Genomic DNA, 20,007 nt, shown 5'->3' with positions numbered 1-20,007 from the left:
GATGGAAAACCTCAAGTTTAGTCGCGCGCCATTTGCGTTCCAGTTTTCTACATGATAATTTATGAGCCCTAATTTCTTCTGTAAACCATGGGGTGCGCCTTTTAGGGGCCCTTTTTTGCTTTAGCGGTGCTATAGTATCAATAATTTCGCGCAAGGCATCGTCAAAGTTGTTAGTGAGGTTATCAATAGAGCCGACATAATTTGGGAATGGTGCCATTACCGAAGGCAGTAGGTCAGCAAGAGTCATCGTTGTGGCAGCATTAATGTTGCGGCCGCTATAGCAGTTATTATTATTATTAGCTTGTTGACAATGAGTCAAAACTTCAAATTTTATAAGGTAAAGATCGGACATTACTTTAGTATATGGAAGTATCATAACTTTGGAGGTGGTGACACCCCTGACAAGCACTAGATCTATTGTATTGCCATTGCGATGCGTGGGTTCATGTATTATTTGTGTAAGACCACAGCTATCAATTATGGTTTGGAGCGCCACGCACTGAGGGTCCGATGGGGTATTCATATGGATATTAAAGTCCCCCATTATGATTATATTGTCGGCGTGCGTCACTAGATCAGCAACGAACTCTGAGAATTCACTGATAAAGTCCGAATAGGGCCCAGGGGGGCGGTAGATAACAGCCAGGTCGAGAGGTAGCGGTGTGACAGACCTCATAGTAAGCACCTCAAACGATTTATATTTATTATGTAGGTTAGGGGTAAGGTTGAAATTTTCATTGTATATTAGTGCGACACCCCCTCCCCTTTTAAGAGGACGGGCAACATGCGCATTCGTATAGTTAGGAGGAGATGCCTCATTGAGCGCAAAAAATTCGTCTGGTTTGAACCAGGTTTCGCTAAGACCAATGACGTTAAGATTGTTGTCTCTAATGACCTCATTAACTAATAACGCCTTGGGAGACAATGATCTATGTTTAAAAAGCCCATATTATAGGTATTGGGCTGTTTTGACGAGTTTTTGTTAAGATTATCCGTAGTAGCAATATTAACAATGTTGCGTTTATTATGCGTAGTGCACTTTAAATAGTTTCGACCATATCTAGGAATTGATATGACGGGAATTTTCCGATTGTTTGCTTGGTGCTGCAATAGACTGGACATATCATAATTTGCCACCTCAGTAGAATGCATGTCCACCTCTGACACAGACACAACAGAAAAAACATTATGTGAATTGTGTATTATTCTAAGAGAATTGCTATGCGTACATGGATTATCCAGCCTGGCGCTGGCTAGTTCTAGCTTAACTGACTCCTCACCCGGACTAACAGACATTGTAATTGCCTGTGACCGGGCTTGCTCTAGTGTAGTCAGTCAAGTGAGACTTAAATAGTAGTCTATGTTTCTAGACAGGATGATGGCGCCTTCCTGGTTAGGGTGAAGGCCGTCTCTCATCAGCAAGCCTGGTTTGCCCCAGAAAGAGGGCCAGTTATCAATAAACGTTAGTCCTTGTTGCCTACAGAAACAAGTCAGCCACTTGTTAAGCGAGACTAATCTGCTATATCTCTAAAAACAAACCAGCAATCTAAATTAAAATGTGGTTATAAATACGTATAACTGACAAAGTTTTCGATTTGTGTTTAACACCAGGATCAGTCTGTACATCTAGAAACGTAGGGAAAGTGTTACCAACAAGACTGCGGCTCTATAAATATCAAAAAAAAAGTGTTGCTTAGGGAGTGGAAATGTATTACAATGTTGCTGAAAAGAGGTAAACGTGTTGTCAATGTATGAATCTTTAATGCTGTTGATCCCCAGAAAAATTGTGTAAATGCTTATCATCATTTACACAATAGTTAGATCATAGCCGTGGTGCGGAATAATATGTGTGTACATTTTTCTCTGCATTCACACAACGAGCATCACATCCAGCGCAGTGTGAAGCGACCAGGATGAGAATCAGCACATCCAAGTCCAAGTCCACGGTTCTCGTACGGAAAAGGGTGGAGTCCTATCTCCGGGTTGGGGAGAAGATATTGTCCCAAGTGGAGGAGTTCAAGTACCTCAGAGTCTTGGTCACGAGTGAGGGAAGAGTGAATCGTGGGATCGACAGGCGGATCGGTGTAATGTGTGCAGAGATACGGACCCTGTATGAATTTGTTGTGGTGAAGAAGGAACTGAGCTGGAAGACAAAGCCCTCAATTTACCGGCCGATCTACGTTCCCATCCTCACCTATGGTCATGAGCTTTGGGTTATGACCGAAAAGACAAGACCACGGGTACAAGCCGACAAAATGAGTTTCCTCTGTCGGGTGGCGGGGCTCTCCCTTAGAGATAGGGTGAGATGTTGTGTCATCCGGGAGGAACTCAAAGTAAAGCCGCTGCTCCTCCACATCAAGAGAAGGCCGATTAGGTGGTTTGAGTATCTGGTCAGAATGTGCCCCGAACGCTTCCCTGGGGAGGTGTTTAGGGCACGTCCAACAGGAAGGATCACCTGTGAAGAACTGGACAAAGTGGCTGCGGAGAGTAAAGTCTGGACTTCTGTGCTTAGGCTGCTGGATCACACGCATTACAACTCACATCTTGTTGTTGAGGATGAACAAATCAGATGAGGATTTAGAAATAAATGAGAAAGGTCTAATCATTTGACGTCCTTCTGGAGTGAGAATTCCAATACATTCTTTTTGAATTTGGTGGACTTAATGCACAAATACACAACCAAACTAGCATATATGTAGAAAGATTTGTGTCAAGAACAGACTATGTATCATCTAAGACCGGCTGTGCATTGTCACAAGTTGAAGAGTGGACAGATGATATCAGACAGGTAAGAAGTGCAGGAACTTTCTGTAGTCACACTAATGATAACTTTGGAAGGTAACGGTTTCATAGCCTGGAGTGGCAAATCATCTGAGATTGTTTTGAATGTGATTGGTTTGGATGAAGCCCAAGTGCGAAATTCTTAAGAACTGGAAGACAAATTCTGGGTGTGATCTTTCTGAAGAAGTTCTGTGGAATTCTCTGTGGGGTTGGTCTATGTCATCTGTTTCAGCAAGAATACTGGCGAGTCGCCCTAAATTCTCCTTTTCGATTTCATACCTTTTTGTGCAGCTTTTTATCAATCATAACACATTTTTGTACGTCAATAAGTTGTGGATTGTAAAGTAGTCTGTGAATGTTGTCTTATCTATCTGCGTTGGCCCTGCAATGAGGTGGCCACTTGTCCAGGGTGTACCCTGCCTTCCGCCCAAGTGCAGCTGAGATAGTTTCCATTACCCTTGTGAGCCCGAGAGGAACAAGCGGTAGAAAATGGATGGATGGATGAGAAACTTGAGTCTACTGCCTCCTTTTCAGCCCAGGAGCCTCATCTGAGCAACAGACATCATCAACAGGCCAAGAAGAGGTGAGGATGACTATGTTACCTTGCCAATGGTCCATGAGTTGCTGGAGCAACAAAATACATTTTTGAAGGAACCACTTGAACATCAAGAAAAGAGCTTCAGATCATAAATCCAAGTGTTTGTCGACTACGTGTTTATCGCATGGACATTTTGGTTAAAGATGTTCTAATCCTGTCTAAAAGTGTTGCGGAGCTCAAATTAAGGCTCCAGTTTTGTCAAACATACTCAGATAATCTGAAAGCTATTATTGTCAACCGAGGTGACAAGCCTCAAACTATTTCTAAGAACCATGTTGACTTTCAAGTCTCCATGAACAACTTTACATCAAAACCGGACTATATGGTCAACAGCTCATCAACAACATCTCCAAACTCCGCCCCCTCCTCTCCCTTCCATCTGCAAAGAAGCTTGTCCATGCCTTTGTCTCCTCCAGGTTAGATTACAGTAATGCACTCCTCATCGGGATCCCTGGCAGGAGCCTCCAAAAGCTCCAGTATGTTTAGAACAGCACTGCCAGGGTCCTGATGAGGGTGCGGAAGTATGAGCACATCACCCCCATCCTTCGCACCCTTCATTGGCTCCCCATCACAGTCCCGCATTGAGTACACGGTCTTCCTGCACACCCACCACTGTCTGCACGGTGATGCCCCCACTTACCTCAACGACCTCCTCACACCACACACCTCAGCTTGGACCCAGTCTGGCCAACAGCACCGTCTGCTCGCGCCCAGGACACGGCTCTAGACCATGGGGGATAGAGCTTAAGCAGCTGCCGCTCCCCATCTGTGGAACAGACCACTTCTGTTTCTGACCACTTCAGTGTCCCACAGACGGTAGATGCTTTTAAAAAAGGGCTAAAAACCTACCTTTTGGTACGCAAGTTTTGTTGTTAAATTCCAATCTAACCAATAACTTTTGAAGTGACTTACCAACCAATCTCTAACTGCAATTGTAAATAATTTGGGTTTTTCCATTGTTTCCCTTTATTGCTGTTATATATTTTGTTCTTTACAATACATGGTACCTGTACTAAACTTAATTTTCTGTTTCTCTGTAATTATTACCAGAGGTGTGGACTCGAGTCACATGACTTGGACTCGAGTCAGACTCGAGTCATGAATTTGATGACTTTAGACTCGACTTGACAAAATGTAAAGAGACTTGCAACTTGACTTAGACTTTAACATCAATGACTTGTGACTTCACTTGGACTTGAGGCTTTTGACTTGACATGACTTGCTATTTTCCCCAAAACCCAAACCTTAAAAAGTTATTTGGGAGCGCTCCGTATCTTTCATTTTGTACGTCTGTGTCTATAAGCGTGTGTGGTGCGTGTCAGCGTGTGTGCTGTCAGTACAACAGCCAATCAAATTAAATCTACGTTGTTTTCATCACACAGCATTCATCCAATCCAATTGCAGGACAACCACCGAACATGAGTTGTCAAACAATGCGGTAGTGAGAAACAATTATGCCAAAGTTGGTTTCATTCGGGTATAAAAACTACGACTTGGTCAACAAAAAACGAATTGCCGTATGCAAATCACGCAGTTCGAATATTACAGACGGAGACGCAACAACTTCCAACTTCGTTCGACATTTGAAGTTGCACAACGAAGGGTAAGTTTTGAATGTAAGATAACGTTTATTGGCTAAGTAACATGACTTTTATTTGCTGTGTAGTTAAATCAGTGAGGCTGTAAACTCACTGCTAACGTTATAACCATAGACATCTTATAAGGGTACGCAGCATTGAGCGCTACTGCCTACTGGCGCAGACGAGACGCGGAGCCGCCATCTTGGAGTGGTGATCCGCTCCACTCAGTGCAATTCATTTGGCAGGAGCAATGAACTGTCAGCAAATTTAATTCATCTTACCTCACTGAATACCACTCATTTTCACGCGTTTTTTTGTCATACGTGTAGCTATGATAACGGACACATGTTTTGGCGTTTTTATTATTCATAGTTTGCTTAACAGTAATATAATATTCTTATACGCTATAAATGACCAGACGTCCGAGATCAAAACTGGGAATATAATCCCAGAGAAGGGGGAAAAAAACGGTCAGCTATTTTTAAATTGAAGAAACAATATGATTAGATTATATATACATGCGTATGTCCTACATAAACAATGTATGAATACATTAGATATCTATATATTTTAGGGACCTATAGACTGTAACTCTGTTGCTGCAGCAGCAGAGAGTTTATTCTGTCTTGACACTTTGTATTGATATTTTGTATTACATTCTTCCCTTAAATGATAATGTTTACAGTGATTGTTATATATGTATTTTTTATGTATGTCGCTTTGGATAAAAGCGTCTGCCAAATACTTAAACATATATAAACACCTGAAAGTCTTTATATCAGCTAAAACCACCAATCTGTTTCACTGGATTCAGAATAAAACCAAATGCTGTCTTACCCAACAATGTTAGTATTTGAATATTGTTACTTGAAGACTTATTCCTGGTTACAATTATACTGTTAAGAAAGTATTGTCTTATACTTTGCCTAAAATGAGAATGCATCATAATCAGTGGCGGCTGGTGAATTTTGTTTTAGGTGGGGCTGAAAGTTTGTAAACCAAACCCCTGTAGGGGCGTCATCCTCCCCCAGAAGATTTATTTGTGATTCTCACATACAAATATTGAAGATCTTTGCTCCTTCTCAACTTTGTGGTAATGTTATTTTCATAAAATACAACCAATAGTATGTTCATGTTTGTTTTTGCAAATGTGTTTATTCTGTAAAGGAATGAGTTAAATGTTTAAAATTGTTTAAACTATTAAAATGACTGGTTAATAGTGCTATTATGAATTGCAATGTCAGCACCATTTTTTTCCCTGCAATTTCAAATGCACTTGTTTTAATAAATAAATACAGCGTTTTAAAAGCATACACAATCTGTGTAAAAATATTAGTCTGTGGTTAAAAGGACTTGAAAGGACTCGAAACTCAAAATGCAGGACTTGGGACTTGACTTGAGACTTTCTAGTCTTGACTTTGGACTTGACTCGGGACTTGCCTGTCTTGACTCGGGACTTGACTCGAGACTTGAGGGCAAAGACTTGAGACCTACTTGTGACTTGCAAAGCAATGACTTGGTCCCACCTCTGATTATTACTGACCACCAGCTCCTGCAGCCCAACTTAGATCTTCTGTTCCTCACTAGCCCATGTTTTCTGTCCTTATTAGTTTTATACCTAGTCTCCTATTTATTTATGTCTAGTGCTAATAACACACTAATATACAAACCCCAAAAGCAGTGAAGTTGGAACGTTGAGTAAATGGTAAATAAAAAGAGAATACAATGATTTGCAAATACTTTTCAACCTATATTCAATTGAATAGACTGCAAAGACAAGATATTTAATGTTCGAACTGGAAAACCTTTTATTTTTTGCAAACATTAGCTCATTTGGAATTTGATGCTTGTGACATGTTTAAAAAAAAGCTGGCACAAGTGGCAAAAAAGACTGACAAAGTTGAGGAATGATCATCAAACACTTATTTGAAACATCCCACAGGTAACAGGCAAATTGGGAACAGGTGGGTGCCATGATTGGGTATAAAAGTAGATTCCATGAAATGCTCAGTCATTCACAAACAAAGATGGGGCGAGGGTCACCACTTTGTGAACAAATGCGTGAGCATATTGTCCAACAGTTTAAGAACAATGTTTCTCAACGAGCTATTGTAAGGAATTTAGGGATTTCACCATTTACGGTCTGTAGTAGCATCTGTGATGGAATGAGGGTGTATTAGTAAACAAGACATGGGTAACTTACACATCTGTGAAGGCACCATTAATGCTGAAAGGTTTGGGAGCAACATATGTTGCCATCCAAGCAACGTCTTTTTCATGGACGCCCCTGCTTATTTCAGCTAGACAATGCCAAGCCACATTCTGCATGTGTTACAACATTTGTGGCTTTGTAATTAAAGAGTGCGGGTACTAGACTGGCCTGCCTGTAGTCCAGACCTGTCTCCCATTGAAAATGTGTGGCGCTTTATAAGCGTAAAATACAACAATGTAGACCCTGGACTGTTGATCAACTTAAGCTGTACATCAAGCAAGAATGGGAAATAATTTCACCTGAAAAGCTTCAAAAATTGGTCTACTCAGTTATCAAACGTTTACTGAGTGTTGTTAAAAGGAAAGGCCATGTAACACAGTGGTAAAAATGCCCCTGTGCCAACTTTTTTGCAATGTGTTGCTGCCATTAAATTCTAAGTTAATGATTATTTGCCAACAAAATTAAGTTTCTCAGTGTGCACATTTAATTGAATATAAATTGAAAAGGATTTGCAAATCATTGTATTCTGTTTTTATTTATGATACACGCAATGTGCCAACTTCACTGGTTTTGTGTTTTGTATTACTGGTCCTCAAATTCACCCTGCAGGGCAGACGGTCCGATGTTATCCATATCACAGTGTCCACAGTTCTGTGTGGCAGCTTTGGGGTACTTTAAAGACTCCCAGCAACTTCCAATTTGTCGACAAACCAGAGCAACACTTACTCCAATCAGCAGATGTCCTGTTGTTATAATTCCCAATAGGTGGAAATGTTCATGTCCTCCACTGAAAGGGTTGGCAGGCACGCGGCACTCCTTTGTTGTGTGTCCAACAACAACCGCTCCGTCAAGACAAGCAGGTTCCCCCAAATCCAACGGGAGTGGAAGAAGTGTCAAAAGATGGAGCTAACTGTTTTAATGACATTCACACTTTACTTCAATCAATAACGGAGCAGCATCTCCTCATCCGGAAACATCAAAACCGGGAGTGTGTCCCGTGAAAAACGTCCGACCGGAACTCTACCTAAAGTTCCTTGGGTGAATAATGTAAACTCACTACACCGGTATGTTTTAGTGCTTTCATGGCGAGTTTACTGACAGATATAAGTAAGAACTTTACACTACTTTATATTAGAAATGGCAACAGCGGAGGATGAATGTCACATAACAAGAAGATCGAGAAAAAGAAGAAGCTTATCGACTTGCGGACGCGCATAATTTTTCAGGACTTTTACAGATATCAAATACAGATCAGCAGGTGCCAGAAGGTAAGAAAAGTTGCTTTTGCATAATATTGCGAAACAAAACGCCAGATAATATGTCTTACCTTATACACACCCCATAATAATACTCCTATGTTGAAGCACAGTACAATCCATCAAGCGGTGTGGCTTCATAGCTTACCAAAGTCCTACTAAAACATTTTGATAGATGTTTGAGCGCCATGTGTAATGTTCTATATTTTAAATGGAACATTTAAAATGTTGGTGTTGTTTACTTGAGACATATTGCAATCATGGTGCTATCTACACTTATCTCTTATGTGTGACTGCCATCTACTGGTCACACTTATCATTACACCATATACCAAATAAAATAGCTTCGAGGTGAGTAAGCTCAACCAAATTTATTCCTTACATTAGGCGCACCGGGTTATAAGGCGCACTGTCGAGTTTTGAGGGGAAAAAAGGATTTTAAGTGCGTCTTATAGTCCGGAAAATACGGTATTTTGTTTCAAAGGCTCGAAAGGAAGGACATGGAAACAACAAGCAGGTTTATGAGGATTTATTTATCAGTGACAGTCATTATGCAATGAATATTAAACTGTGCACAGTAAGATGTTGATGCATCTTATTCAACATTCATAACTTTATCAGACTAAGTGATTTTTCTATGCACTCCAGAGTAAGCCACACCATTGTAGTTGCCAGTGGAATGGAAGGTCAGCTCTTTGCCATTCTGGCATGAGATTTTCACCATTGCCTTGAAGTCGAGGTCGGTGATGACTTCTTTGTCCACTGAAAACTCAACGGTCTTGGTATTTTCTGGCGGGATTGTCACACTGACCTCATCTGATTTTGTTCTGACCTCCGAGTGGCTTATTGGATAGATGTGCGTGTCCCCGGGGACCAACTGGTTCTCCCCATTCACTTCCACCATCGCTGCTGAAATTTTCATGCTGACGACGGTCTCAATCTTACTGGTGGTGCTCCATTTGGCAGTCTCGGTCACACATTTGCTGTAGGTACATTTCTGATCTAGAGGCACCTCAGTCGGGTTGAAATGACGATCCGACTGGACGTCTACCTTGGTGATCTAGAGTAAACAACCAGCCCCCACACACATAAACACAGAAAAACAGAAAAAGATGCATAATGTTTAGGCAACACAAAAAAATTATACTTTATAACCAGTACAGAAAATTTTAACTTTTTTTTAAAGTGATAAAGCAAATTACATTTTAAAAAACATACCTACATTTGATATTTAGATTCGTGATGACCTTCTTAACATTTAGAGTTAAACTCTTTATTAATCCTCTGGGGAAGAAATTTGAAATATGACACTATTTTATTGATCTATTGTAATCAAACAAAAGACATGACTGTCAACCCAATATCAAATTATAATATTTATGGTGGACAGGACACATCAAGTTGTCCTTTATGGATCGCAAGGTGAGCCAACACATATTTGATCAAAACAAATCCTTCTTCATTCTTATAAAAAGCACCTAGTGACAACTGACGACATAAAAGTGTTTTATCACAAGGGATATTGTAGCCTATAATGTTTAGTATAACATGCTATTGTTAGTGATAGGAAATAGGAACATTACATGTCAATGAAAATGATCCCATTTCAGTTGCTTTTACGGAGTTGATAGAGAACTGATGGAAATGTATCGCACTATTTTGCCATGTTCTGACTCAGGTGTTCCACACACAGTACCACTCACCTGGGGTGTGTACGACGGCAGGTTGGGATAGATTGTGTCGAATATCACAGCAGAATCGATGGCAGTGATGAAGAGGAATCCCATTGCGTTGATGTCTGTGCCAGAACTCCCCTGCAACCCCAGGCAGACTCCAGACCCCACGTCGATAGGGACTTCGGAGCCCATGGACGAGTTGGGGATGTGTACATAGAACTCTTGTCCAGAACTTGTAAAGAACTTGAAGGCACCAAGACATGTTCCTTTATCATTCCCCCACAGGGACAGCTTGGTGATGCGCTCGCCGTGTTTGAACGTGAACTCACTGAATGTGTTACCCCGTGCCTCTCCAAAGGTCTTCATACGCCCGTCGGTCAGTTCGGCCCGCACAGCTTTGATCTGCGAGCTATCCACTGCCACACCAATCTTCTGGAGGAAGGCACCATTTGCACGGCCATCGAAATAAAATGGAGTGCCTCCTGGTCCACCAACTACAGTACATGTAGTTGCCATGTTTAATGACCTGAAACAGAAATGATCTTCAATATATTCACAATTACTGGACTTCCTGAAGATCTGCAGATTTTGTAACAAATGTATACAATTTGTGTATTGTCTTTAATAAGTGTGTGTTGTACCTGTTACATGACTTATCTGTGTACATTTATCCATAGTTTTGTTTTTAATTCCTACTAATAATTGTATTTTTCTTAAAGCACAAACCAGGAATGGCAACCATAAATCATGAATAATTTCAGATAATGTCAGTAAAACTTTCTGTTCTATTGTAATCTAATCCTTGATTTTGACAGACTATAAGTACATTTTCAATTGTTCTTTAAGTGCAACAAGAAAAGTTTAATGTGTTTAATTACTTTTAATTTACATTTTAACCTTCTAAAATTGTTCTTTGAGTGCAAAAGGAAACATATGTTTAATGCGTTGTGAGATTTTTTGTTAAAATAAAACCAATAATGACATTTTTTGTAGTTCCCTTTATCTGGAAAAGTGTCAAAAGTATCGATATATATTTTATAGTTAATTTTTAAGTCCAATGCAGACCCCAAGTCAAAAAGTTTGGACACCCTTGGTCTATTCTGTAAGGTGACAGACTAAATGTAGTAGTTTTGAATATTATTCATACATGAATAATATTCAAAACTACTTCTTCCTTTCGGACATTTTATTAGAATTTCAACAAAATCTGTCCCTAAAGTTAAAGTTAAAGTACCAATGATTGTCACACACACACCAGGTGTGGTGAAATTAACCTCTGCATTTGACACATCCCCTTGTTCACCACTTGGGGGGTGAGGGGAGCAGTGAGCAGCAGCGGTGGCTGCGCCCGGGAATCATTTTGGTGATTTAACCCCCAATTCCAACCCTTGATGCTGAGTGCCAAGCAGGGAGGTAATGGCTCCCATTTTTATAGTCTTTGGTATGACTCGGCCGGGGTTTGAACTCACAACCTACCCATCTCAGGGCGGACACTCTAACCACTAGACCACTGAGCAGGTTTATGTTGCTAACTAACAGATAAACGAACCCTGGCAAAACATACTGTATATAATCTCACTGGCAGAGGTAATAGAAATTCTACAGCGGGAGGGTTATTTGATATCCAAATCTGTGTTTTTTGACGCGATAGCGGAATTCAACAAACAACATTATCGGATTAGCAACTGGTTGTTTTTTTTAAAGAAGCAGCTCAGTTGGACAGAACATCGAAATAAGAAAAATGTCAGTATTCACACACAATAAAATATCATAGCCGTGGTGCGGGATATTACATGTTCAATGTTTCTGAGCATTCACATAACTAGCATCACATCCACATCAGAACACATTCATTAGAGCTCCTATTCTGGTCTAATCATCTGACGTCCTTTTGGAGTAAAATGTCCAATACATTGATACAAAACCAAACCAGGATAGATGTAGAAAGATTTGTGTCAAGAACAGACTATGAATCATCTAAGAGCAGATGTGCATACTCACAAGTTGAAGAGTGGACAGATGCTATCAGACCGGTATGAAGTGCAGGGACTCTGTAGTCAGACTACTGGTGAGATGTATGTGAACCTCATGCTTTTATAGGCACTGACTTTGGAATGGCAACTCACCTGAGATTCTTTTGGAAGGAGCCCAAGGTAGAAATTCTTAAGAAATGGAAAACACAGCATCTGGGTGTGACTTTTCGGAAGAAGTTCTGTGGAATTGTCTGTGGAGTTGGTCTATGTTATCTGTTTCAGCAAGAATACTGGCAAGTGGCCCTAAATTCTCCTTTTCTTGTTTTTGTTTTTGTTTTTACTGTTACTACATTATATATATATATATATATATATATATATATATATATATATATATATATATATATATATATATATATATATATATATATATATACTTGCATTATATATATACTTGCAGTGTGTATATTGTACATATTACATATTGTTATGAAGGTGTCTGTTACTACATTATGTATATACCTGCAGCGTGTTTATAAAACGATGAAAAGTTTTGAAGTTGTTTTAGAGGACTTTGAAGGCTTCAATAGTGACTCTCCTTCGCCGCATTTTCCAAACATTTTTTAAAATAATCTTTAAAATCCTAAAAAAAAACATGTGTGTTCTCATCTCTCATAATGATTGTGAACGATAGGCAATTTTGTAACAAATTATTTCATTAATTCAATACTTTCCTGTGTACTATTTACTGATATTTCTGATAATCTTCCACTATTTCAATTCTTTACAAACACTTTACAAAGAAAAACTGAAGTTGAAATGAAACATCGTAAATTTATGAAGAAAAATGTGGAATCCTTGAAAATCATATTGGCTAATGTGCCATGAGATGAGGTTTTAAAACATCATAATGCTGAGATGTCCAAACTTGTATTCATATATGTGTTGCTTTGTTTATTAAATGATTTCTGTTTATACAAAGCAAAAATAAATTGAAAACCAGAATGGAGAGGCCGCCACCTTAGTGTCCACTAGGGGTGTAACGATTTGTTTTAACAATGATTCGATTCGATTCGATATTTGTGGTTGTTGATATGATTCAGGGACAATCTCTTGTTTTTTAGAACGATTCGGTGAGTTAAAATCAATTCAGTAACTTTTTTAGCAAAAAAATAAATAAAAAATGGGACTGTGAAATGAATACTGCATACTGGACACTGCAGGTGAAGTTTCCTGTAGTCCTGCTGTTTCTTGTGAGGAAATTATGTATACATGAATTATAAATACAAACCATCAATCAATCAATCAATGTTTATTCATATAGCCCTAAATCACAAGTGTCTCAAAGGGCTGCACAAGCCACAACGACATCCTCGGTACAGAGCCCACATACGGGCAAGGAAAACTCACCCCAGTGGGACGTCGGTGAATGACTATGAGAAACCCTGGAGAGGACCGCATATGTGGGTAACCCCCCCCCCCTCTAGGGGAGACCGAAAGCAATGGATGTCGAGTGGGTCTGACATAACATTGTGAAAGTCCAGTCCAAAGTGGATCCAAAACATCAGCGAGAGTCCAGTCCAGAGTGGGGCCAGCAGGAAACCATCCCAAGCGGAGACGGGTCAGCAGCGCAGAGATGTCCCCAACCGATGCACAGGCTAGTGGTCCACCCGGGGTCCCGACTCTGGACAGCCAGCACTTCATCCATGGCCACCGGACCTATGCAACTCCCCCTCGCAAGGGACAGGGGAGAAGAGGAGAGAAGAAAAGAAACGGCAGATCAACGGGTCTAAAAAAGGGGGGTCTATTTAAAGGCTAGATTATACAAATGAGTTTTAAGATGGGACTTAAATGCTTCTACTGAGGTAGCATCTCTAACTGTTACCGGGAGGGCATTCCAGAGTACTGGAGCCTGAATAGAAAACGCTCTATAGCCCGCAGACTTTTTTTTGGCTCTGGGAATCACTAATAAGCCGGAGTTCTTTGAACGCAGATTTCTTGTCGGGACATATGGTACAATACAATCGGCGAGATAGGCTGGAGCTAAACCGTGTAGTATTTTATACGTAAGTAGTAAAACCTTAAAGTCGCATCTTAGGTGCACAGGAAGCCAGTGCAAGTGAGCCAGTATAGGCGTAATATGATCAAACTTTCTTGTTTTTGTCAAAAGCCTTGCAGCCGCATTTTGTACCAACTGTAATCTTTTAATGCTAGACATAGGGAGGCCCGAAAATAATACGCTACAGTAATCGAGACGAGATGTAACGAACGCATGAATAATGATCTCAGCGTCGCTAGTGGACAAGATGGAACGAATTTTAGCGATATTACGGAGATGAAAGAAGGCCGTTTTAGTAACACTCTTAATGTGTGACTCAAACGAGAGAGTTGGGTGGAAGATAATACCCAGATTCTTTACCGAGTCTCCTTGTGTAATTGTTTGGTTGTCAAATGTTAAGGTGGTATTATTAAATAGATGTCGGTGTCTAACAGGACCGATAATCAGCTTTTCTGTTTTCTTAGCGTTGAGTTGCAAAAAGTTAGCGGACATCCATTGTTTAATTTCATTAAGACACGCCTCCAGCTGACTACAGTCCGGCGTGTTGGTCAGCTTTAGGGGCATGTAGAGTTGAGTGTCATCAGCATAACAGTGAAAGCTAACACCGTACTTGCGTATGATGTCACCCAGCGGCAGCATGTAAATACTAAAGAGTGCAGGGCCAAGAACCGAACCCTGGGGAACTCCGCACGTTACCTTGACATAGTCCGAGGTCACATTGCTATGGGAGACGCACTGCATCCTGTCAGTAAGATAAGAGTTAAACCAAGACAAGGCTAAGTCTGCCATACCAATACGTGTTTTGATACGCTCTAATAAAATATTATGATCGACGGTATCGAAAGCGGCGCTAAGATCAAGAAGCAGCAACATAGATGACGCATCAGAATCCATCGTTAGCAATAGATCATTAGTCATTTTTGCGAGGGCTGTCTCCGTAGAGTGATTTGCCCTGAAACCGGACTGAAAAGGTTCACAGAGATTGTTAGTCACTAAGTGTTCATTTAGCTGCTGTGCAACAATTTTTTCGAGAATTTTGGAAATAAACGGCCGGTAGTTTACCATGAGGTCAGGATCGAGGTTAGGTCTTTTGAGCAGAGGATGAATAACCGCTTTTTTGAATGCTAGGGGAACAGTGCCGGAGGAAAGTGAAAAGTTTATAATATTTAACACTGATGGACCTAATAATACAAACAGTTCCTTGATAAGTTTCCCAGGAAGTGGGTCAAGTAAACATGTTGTTTGTTTTATCCCACTTACACGCTGTAATAATTCCTCTAATGTTATTTCATCAAAAATAGAGAGACTATTTTGGAGGGCAGTGTCCGTCGTATATACAGTCGTATTTAGTGTTAATAGAACCCAGTTGTAGCTGGGATGCGTTGTCTTTAATCTCCTTTCTAATGAGTTCAATTTTCTTATTAAAGAAATTCATAAAATCATCTGCCGAGTGGGTGGAGCTACTGGGAGGAGTCCCTTGTTGGGTTAGCAATGCTACTGTACTAAACAGAAATTTAGGATCGTTTTTGTTGAGGCGGATGAGATTTGAGTAGTATTTAGCTATAGCTAAGGTAAGCATGCGTTTATAAATTATTAAACTATCACTCCATGCTTGATGGAAAACCTCAAGTTTAGTCGCGCGCCATTTGCGTTCCAGTTTTCTACATGATAATTTATGAGCCCTAATTTCTTCTGTAAACCATGGGGTGCGCCTTTTAGGGGCCCTTTTTTGCTTTAGCGGTGCTATAGTATCAATAATTTCGCGCAAGGCATCGTCAAAGTTGTTAGTGAGGTTATCAATAGAGCCGACATAATTTGGGAATGGTGCCATTACCGAAGGCAGTAGGTCAGCAAGAGTCATCGTTGTGGCAGCATTAATGTTGCGGCCGCTATAGCAGTTATTATTATTATTAGCTTGTTGACAATGAGTCAAAACTTCAAATTTTATAAGGTAATGATCGGACATTACTTTAGTATATGGAAGTATCATAACTTTGGAGGTGGTGACACCCCTGACAAGCACTAGATCTATTGTATTGCCTTTGCGATGCGTGGGTTCATGTATTATTTGTGTAAGACCACAGCTATCAATTATGGTTTGGAGCGCCACGCACTGAGGGTCCGATGGGGTATTCATATGGATATTAAAGTCCCCCATTATGATTATATTGTCGGCGTGCGTCACTAGATCAGCAACGAACTCTGAGAATTCACTGATAAAGTCCGAATAGGGCCCAGGGGGGCGGTAGATAACAGCCAGGTCGAGAGGTAGCGGTGTGACAGACCTCATAGTAAGCACCTCAAACGATTTATATTTATTATGTAGGTTAGGGGTAAGGTTGAAATTTTCATTGTATATTAGTGCGACACCCCCTCCCCTTTTAAGAGGACGGGCAACATGCGCATTCGTATAGTTAGGAGGAGATGCCTCATTGAGCGCAAAAAATTCGTCTGGTTTGAACCAGGTTTCGCTAAGACCAATGACGTTAAGATTGTTGTCTCTAATGACCTCATTAACTAATAACGCCTTGGGAGACAATGATCTATGTTTAAAAAGCCCATATTATAGGTATTGGGCTGTTTTGACGAGTTTTTGTTAAGATTATCCGTAGTAGCAATATTAACAATGTTGCGTTTATTATGCGTAGTGCACTTTAAATAGTTTCGACCATATCTACGAATTGATATGACGGGAATTTTCCGATTGTTTGCTTGGTGCTGCAATAGACTGGACATATCATAATTTGCCACCTCAGTAGAATGCATGTCCACCTCTGACACAGACACAACAGAAAAAACATTATGTGAATTGTGTATTATTCTAAGAGAATTGCTATGCGTACATGGATTATCCAGCCTGGCGCTGGCTAGTTCTAGCTTAACTGACTCCTCACCCGGACTAACAGACATTGTAATTGCCTGTGACCGGGCTTGCTCTAGTGTAGTCAGTCAAGTGAGACTTAAATAGTAGTCTATGTTTCTAGACAGGATGATGGCGCCTTCCTGGTTAGGGTGAAGGCCGTCTCTCATCAGCAAGCCTGGTTTGCCCCAGAAAGAGGGCCAGTTATCAATAAACGTTAGTCCTTGTTGCCTACAGAAATAAGTCAGCCACTTGTTAAGCGAGACTAATCTGCTATATCTCTAAAAACAAACCAGCAATCTAAATTAAAATGTGGTTATAAATACGTATAACTGACAAAGTTTTCGATTTGTGTTTAACACCAGGATCAGTCTGTACATCTAGAAACGTAGGGAAAGTGTTACCAACAAGACTGCGGCTCTATAAATATCCAAAAAAAAGTGTTGCTTAGGGAGTGGAAATGTATTACAATGTTGCTGAAAAGAGGTAAACGTGTTGTCAATGTATGAATCTTTAATGCTGTTGATCCCCAGAAAAATTGTGTAAATGCTTATCATCATTTACACAATAGTTAGATCATAGCCGTGGTGCGGAATAATATGTGTGTACATTTTTCTCTGCATTCACACAACGAGCATCACATCCAGCTCAGTGTGAAGCGACCGGGATGAGAATCAGCACATCCAAGTCCAAGTCCACGGTTCTCGTACGGAAAAGGGTGGAGTCCTATCTCCGGGTTGGGGAGAAGATATTGTCCCAAGTGGAGGAGTTCAAGTACCTCAGAGTCTTGGTCACGAGTGAGGGAAGAGTGGATCGTGGGATCGACAGGCGGATCGGTGTAATGTGTGCAGAGATACGGACCCTGTATGAATTTGTTGTGGTGAAGAAGGAACTGAGCTGGAAGACAAAGCCCTCAATTTACCGGCCGATCTACGTTCCCATCCTCACCTATGGTCATGAGCTTTGGGTTATGACCGAAAAGATAAGACCACGGGTACAAGCCGACAAAATGAGTTTCCTCTGTCGGGTGGCGGGTCTCTCCCTTAGAGATAGGGTGAGATGTTGTGTCATCCGGGAGGAACTCAAAGTAAAGCCGCTGCTCCTCCACATCAAGAGAAGCCCGATTAGGTGGTTTGAGTATCTGGTCAGAATGTGCCCCGAACGCTTCCCTGGGGAGGTGTTTAGGGCACGTCCAACAGGAAGGATCACCTGTGAAGAACTGGACAAAGTGGCTGCGGAGAGTAAAGTCTGGACTTCTGTGCTTAGGCTGCTGGATCACACGCATTACAACTCACATCTTGTTGTTGAGGATGAACAAATCAGATGAGGATTTACAAATGAATGAGAAAGGTCTAATCATTTGACGTCCTTCTGGAGTGAGAATTCCAATACATTCTTTTTGAATTTGGTGGACTTAATGCACAAATACACAACCAAACCAGCATATATGTAGAAAGATTTGTGTCAAGAACAGACTATGTATCATCTAAGACCGGCTGTGCATTGTCACAAGTTGAAGAGTGGACAGATGATATCAGACAGGTAAGAAGTGCAGGAACTTTCTGTAGTCACACTAATGATAACTTTGGAAGCTAACGGTTTCATAGCCTGGAGTGGCAAATCATCTGAGATTGTTTTGAATGTGATTGGTTTGGATGAAGCCCAAGTGCGAAATTCTTAAGAACTGGAAGACAAATTCTGGGTGTGATCTTTCTGAAGAAGTTCTGTGGAATTCTCTGTGGGGTTGGTCTATGTCATCTGTTTCAGCAAGAATACTGGCGAGTCGCCCTAAATTCTCCTTTTCGATTTCATACCTTTTTGTGCAGCTTTTTATCAATCATAACACATTTTTGTACGTCAATAAGTTGTGGATTGTAAAGTAGTCTGTGAATGTTGTCTTATCTATCTGCGTTGGCCCTGCAATGAGGTGGCCACTTGTCCAGGGTGTACCCTGCCTTCCGCCCAAGTGCAGCTGAGATAGTTTCCATTACCCTTGTGAGCCCGAGAGGAACAAGCGGTAGAAAATGGATGGATGGGTGAGAAACTTGAGTCTACTGCCTCCTTTTCAGCCCAGGAGCCTCATCTGAGCAACAGACATCATCAACAGGCCAAGAAGAGGTGAGGATGACTATGTTACCTTGCCAATGGTCCATGAGTTGCTGGAGCAACAAAATACATTTTTGAAGGAACCACTTGAACATCAAGAAAAGAGCTTCAGATCATGAATCCAAGTGTTTGTCGACTACGTGTTTATCGCATGGACATTTTGGTTAAAGATGTTCTAATCCTGTCTAAAAGTGTTGCGGAGCTCAAATTAAGGCTCCAGTTTTGTCAAACATACTCAGATAATCTGAAAGCTATTATTGTCAACCGAGGTGACAAGCCTCAAACTATTTCTAAGAAATTTTTTGACTTTCAAGTCTCCATGAACAACTTTACATCAAAACCGGACTATATGGTCAACAGCTCATCAACATCTCCAAACTCCGCCCCCTCCTCTCCCTTCCATCTGCAAAGAAGCTTGTCCATGCCTTTGTTTCCTCTAGGTTAGATTACAGTAATGCGCTCCTCATCGAGATCCCTGGCAAGAGCCTCCAAAAGCTCCAGTATGTTTAGAACAGCACTGCCAGGGTCCTGATGAGGGTGTGGAAGTATGAGCACATCACCCCCATCCTTCGCACCCTTCATTGGCTCCCCATCACAGTCCCGCATTGAGTACACGGTCTTCCTGCACACCCACCACTGTCTGCATGGTGGGTGTGCAGGAACTACCAGCATTGCTGAAGAGAATGTGTGGGTGCCTTTCTAATGATGCCTCCCCAAAATGCAAGTCCTCGCGTGGCGGAGGATGCTAGAAAATGTCGCAACAGTCAGCCTTAATGCGTTGTTGCAGCTCCATGCTTTATGAGCACGTCATGAAATGCGCGTTTGCGAGACGAGCGGGTGAGGTGTGCCGCCATGCTCAGGGGACGCGGTGTTGAGAGCGTAGGATTTGAGGCTGAAGAGAGATGA

At 41.1% G+C, this 20,007-nt stretch overlaps 1 protein-coding gene across 1 annotated transcript in view; it reads right to left on the bottom strand.

Moving 5' to 3' along the window:
- Window positions 1-9,001: 9,001 nt before the first annotated feature.
- LOC133635044 (aerolysin-like protein) overlaps window positions 9,002-20,007 on the bottom strand; it is an 81,117-nt gene continuing 70,111 nt past the window's right edge. The window contains exons 3-4 of the mRNA XM_062027774.1: window positions 10,131-10,629; window positions 9,002-9,487 (exon numbers count right to left, since the gene is read on the bottom strand). Of these exons, the coding sequence (XP_061883758.1) occupies window positions 9,050-9,487; window positions 10,131-10,619 (927 nt within the window). The 5' untranslated portion in view covers window positions 10,620-10,629 and the 3' untranslated portion in view covers window positions 9,002-9,049. The remainder of the gene's footprint in view (window positions 9,488-10,130; window positions 10,630-20,007) is intronic.

The sequence above is a fragment of the Entelurus aequoreus genome, linkage group LG19, assembly GCF_033978785.1.
Source record: "Entelurus aequoreus isolate RoL-2023_Sb linkage group LG19, RoL_Eaeq_v1.1, whole genome shotgun sequence".
NCBI classification, from domain to species: domain Eukaryota; kingdom Metazoa; phylum Chordata; class Actinopteri; order Syngnathiformes; family Syngnathidae; genus Entelurus; species Entelurus aequoreus.
This window is presented reverse-complemented; position numbering and strand designations above follow the sequence as displayed.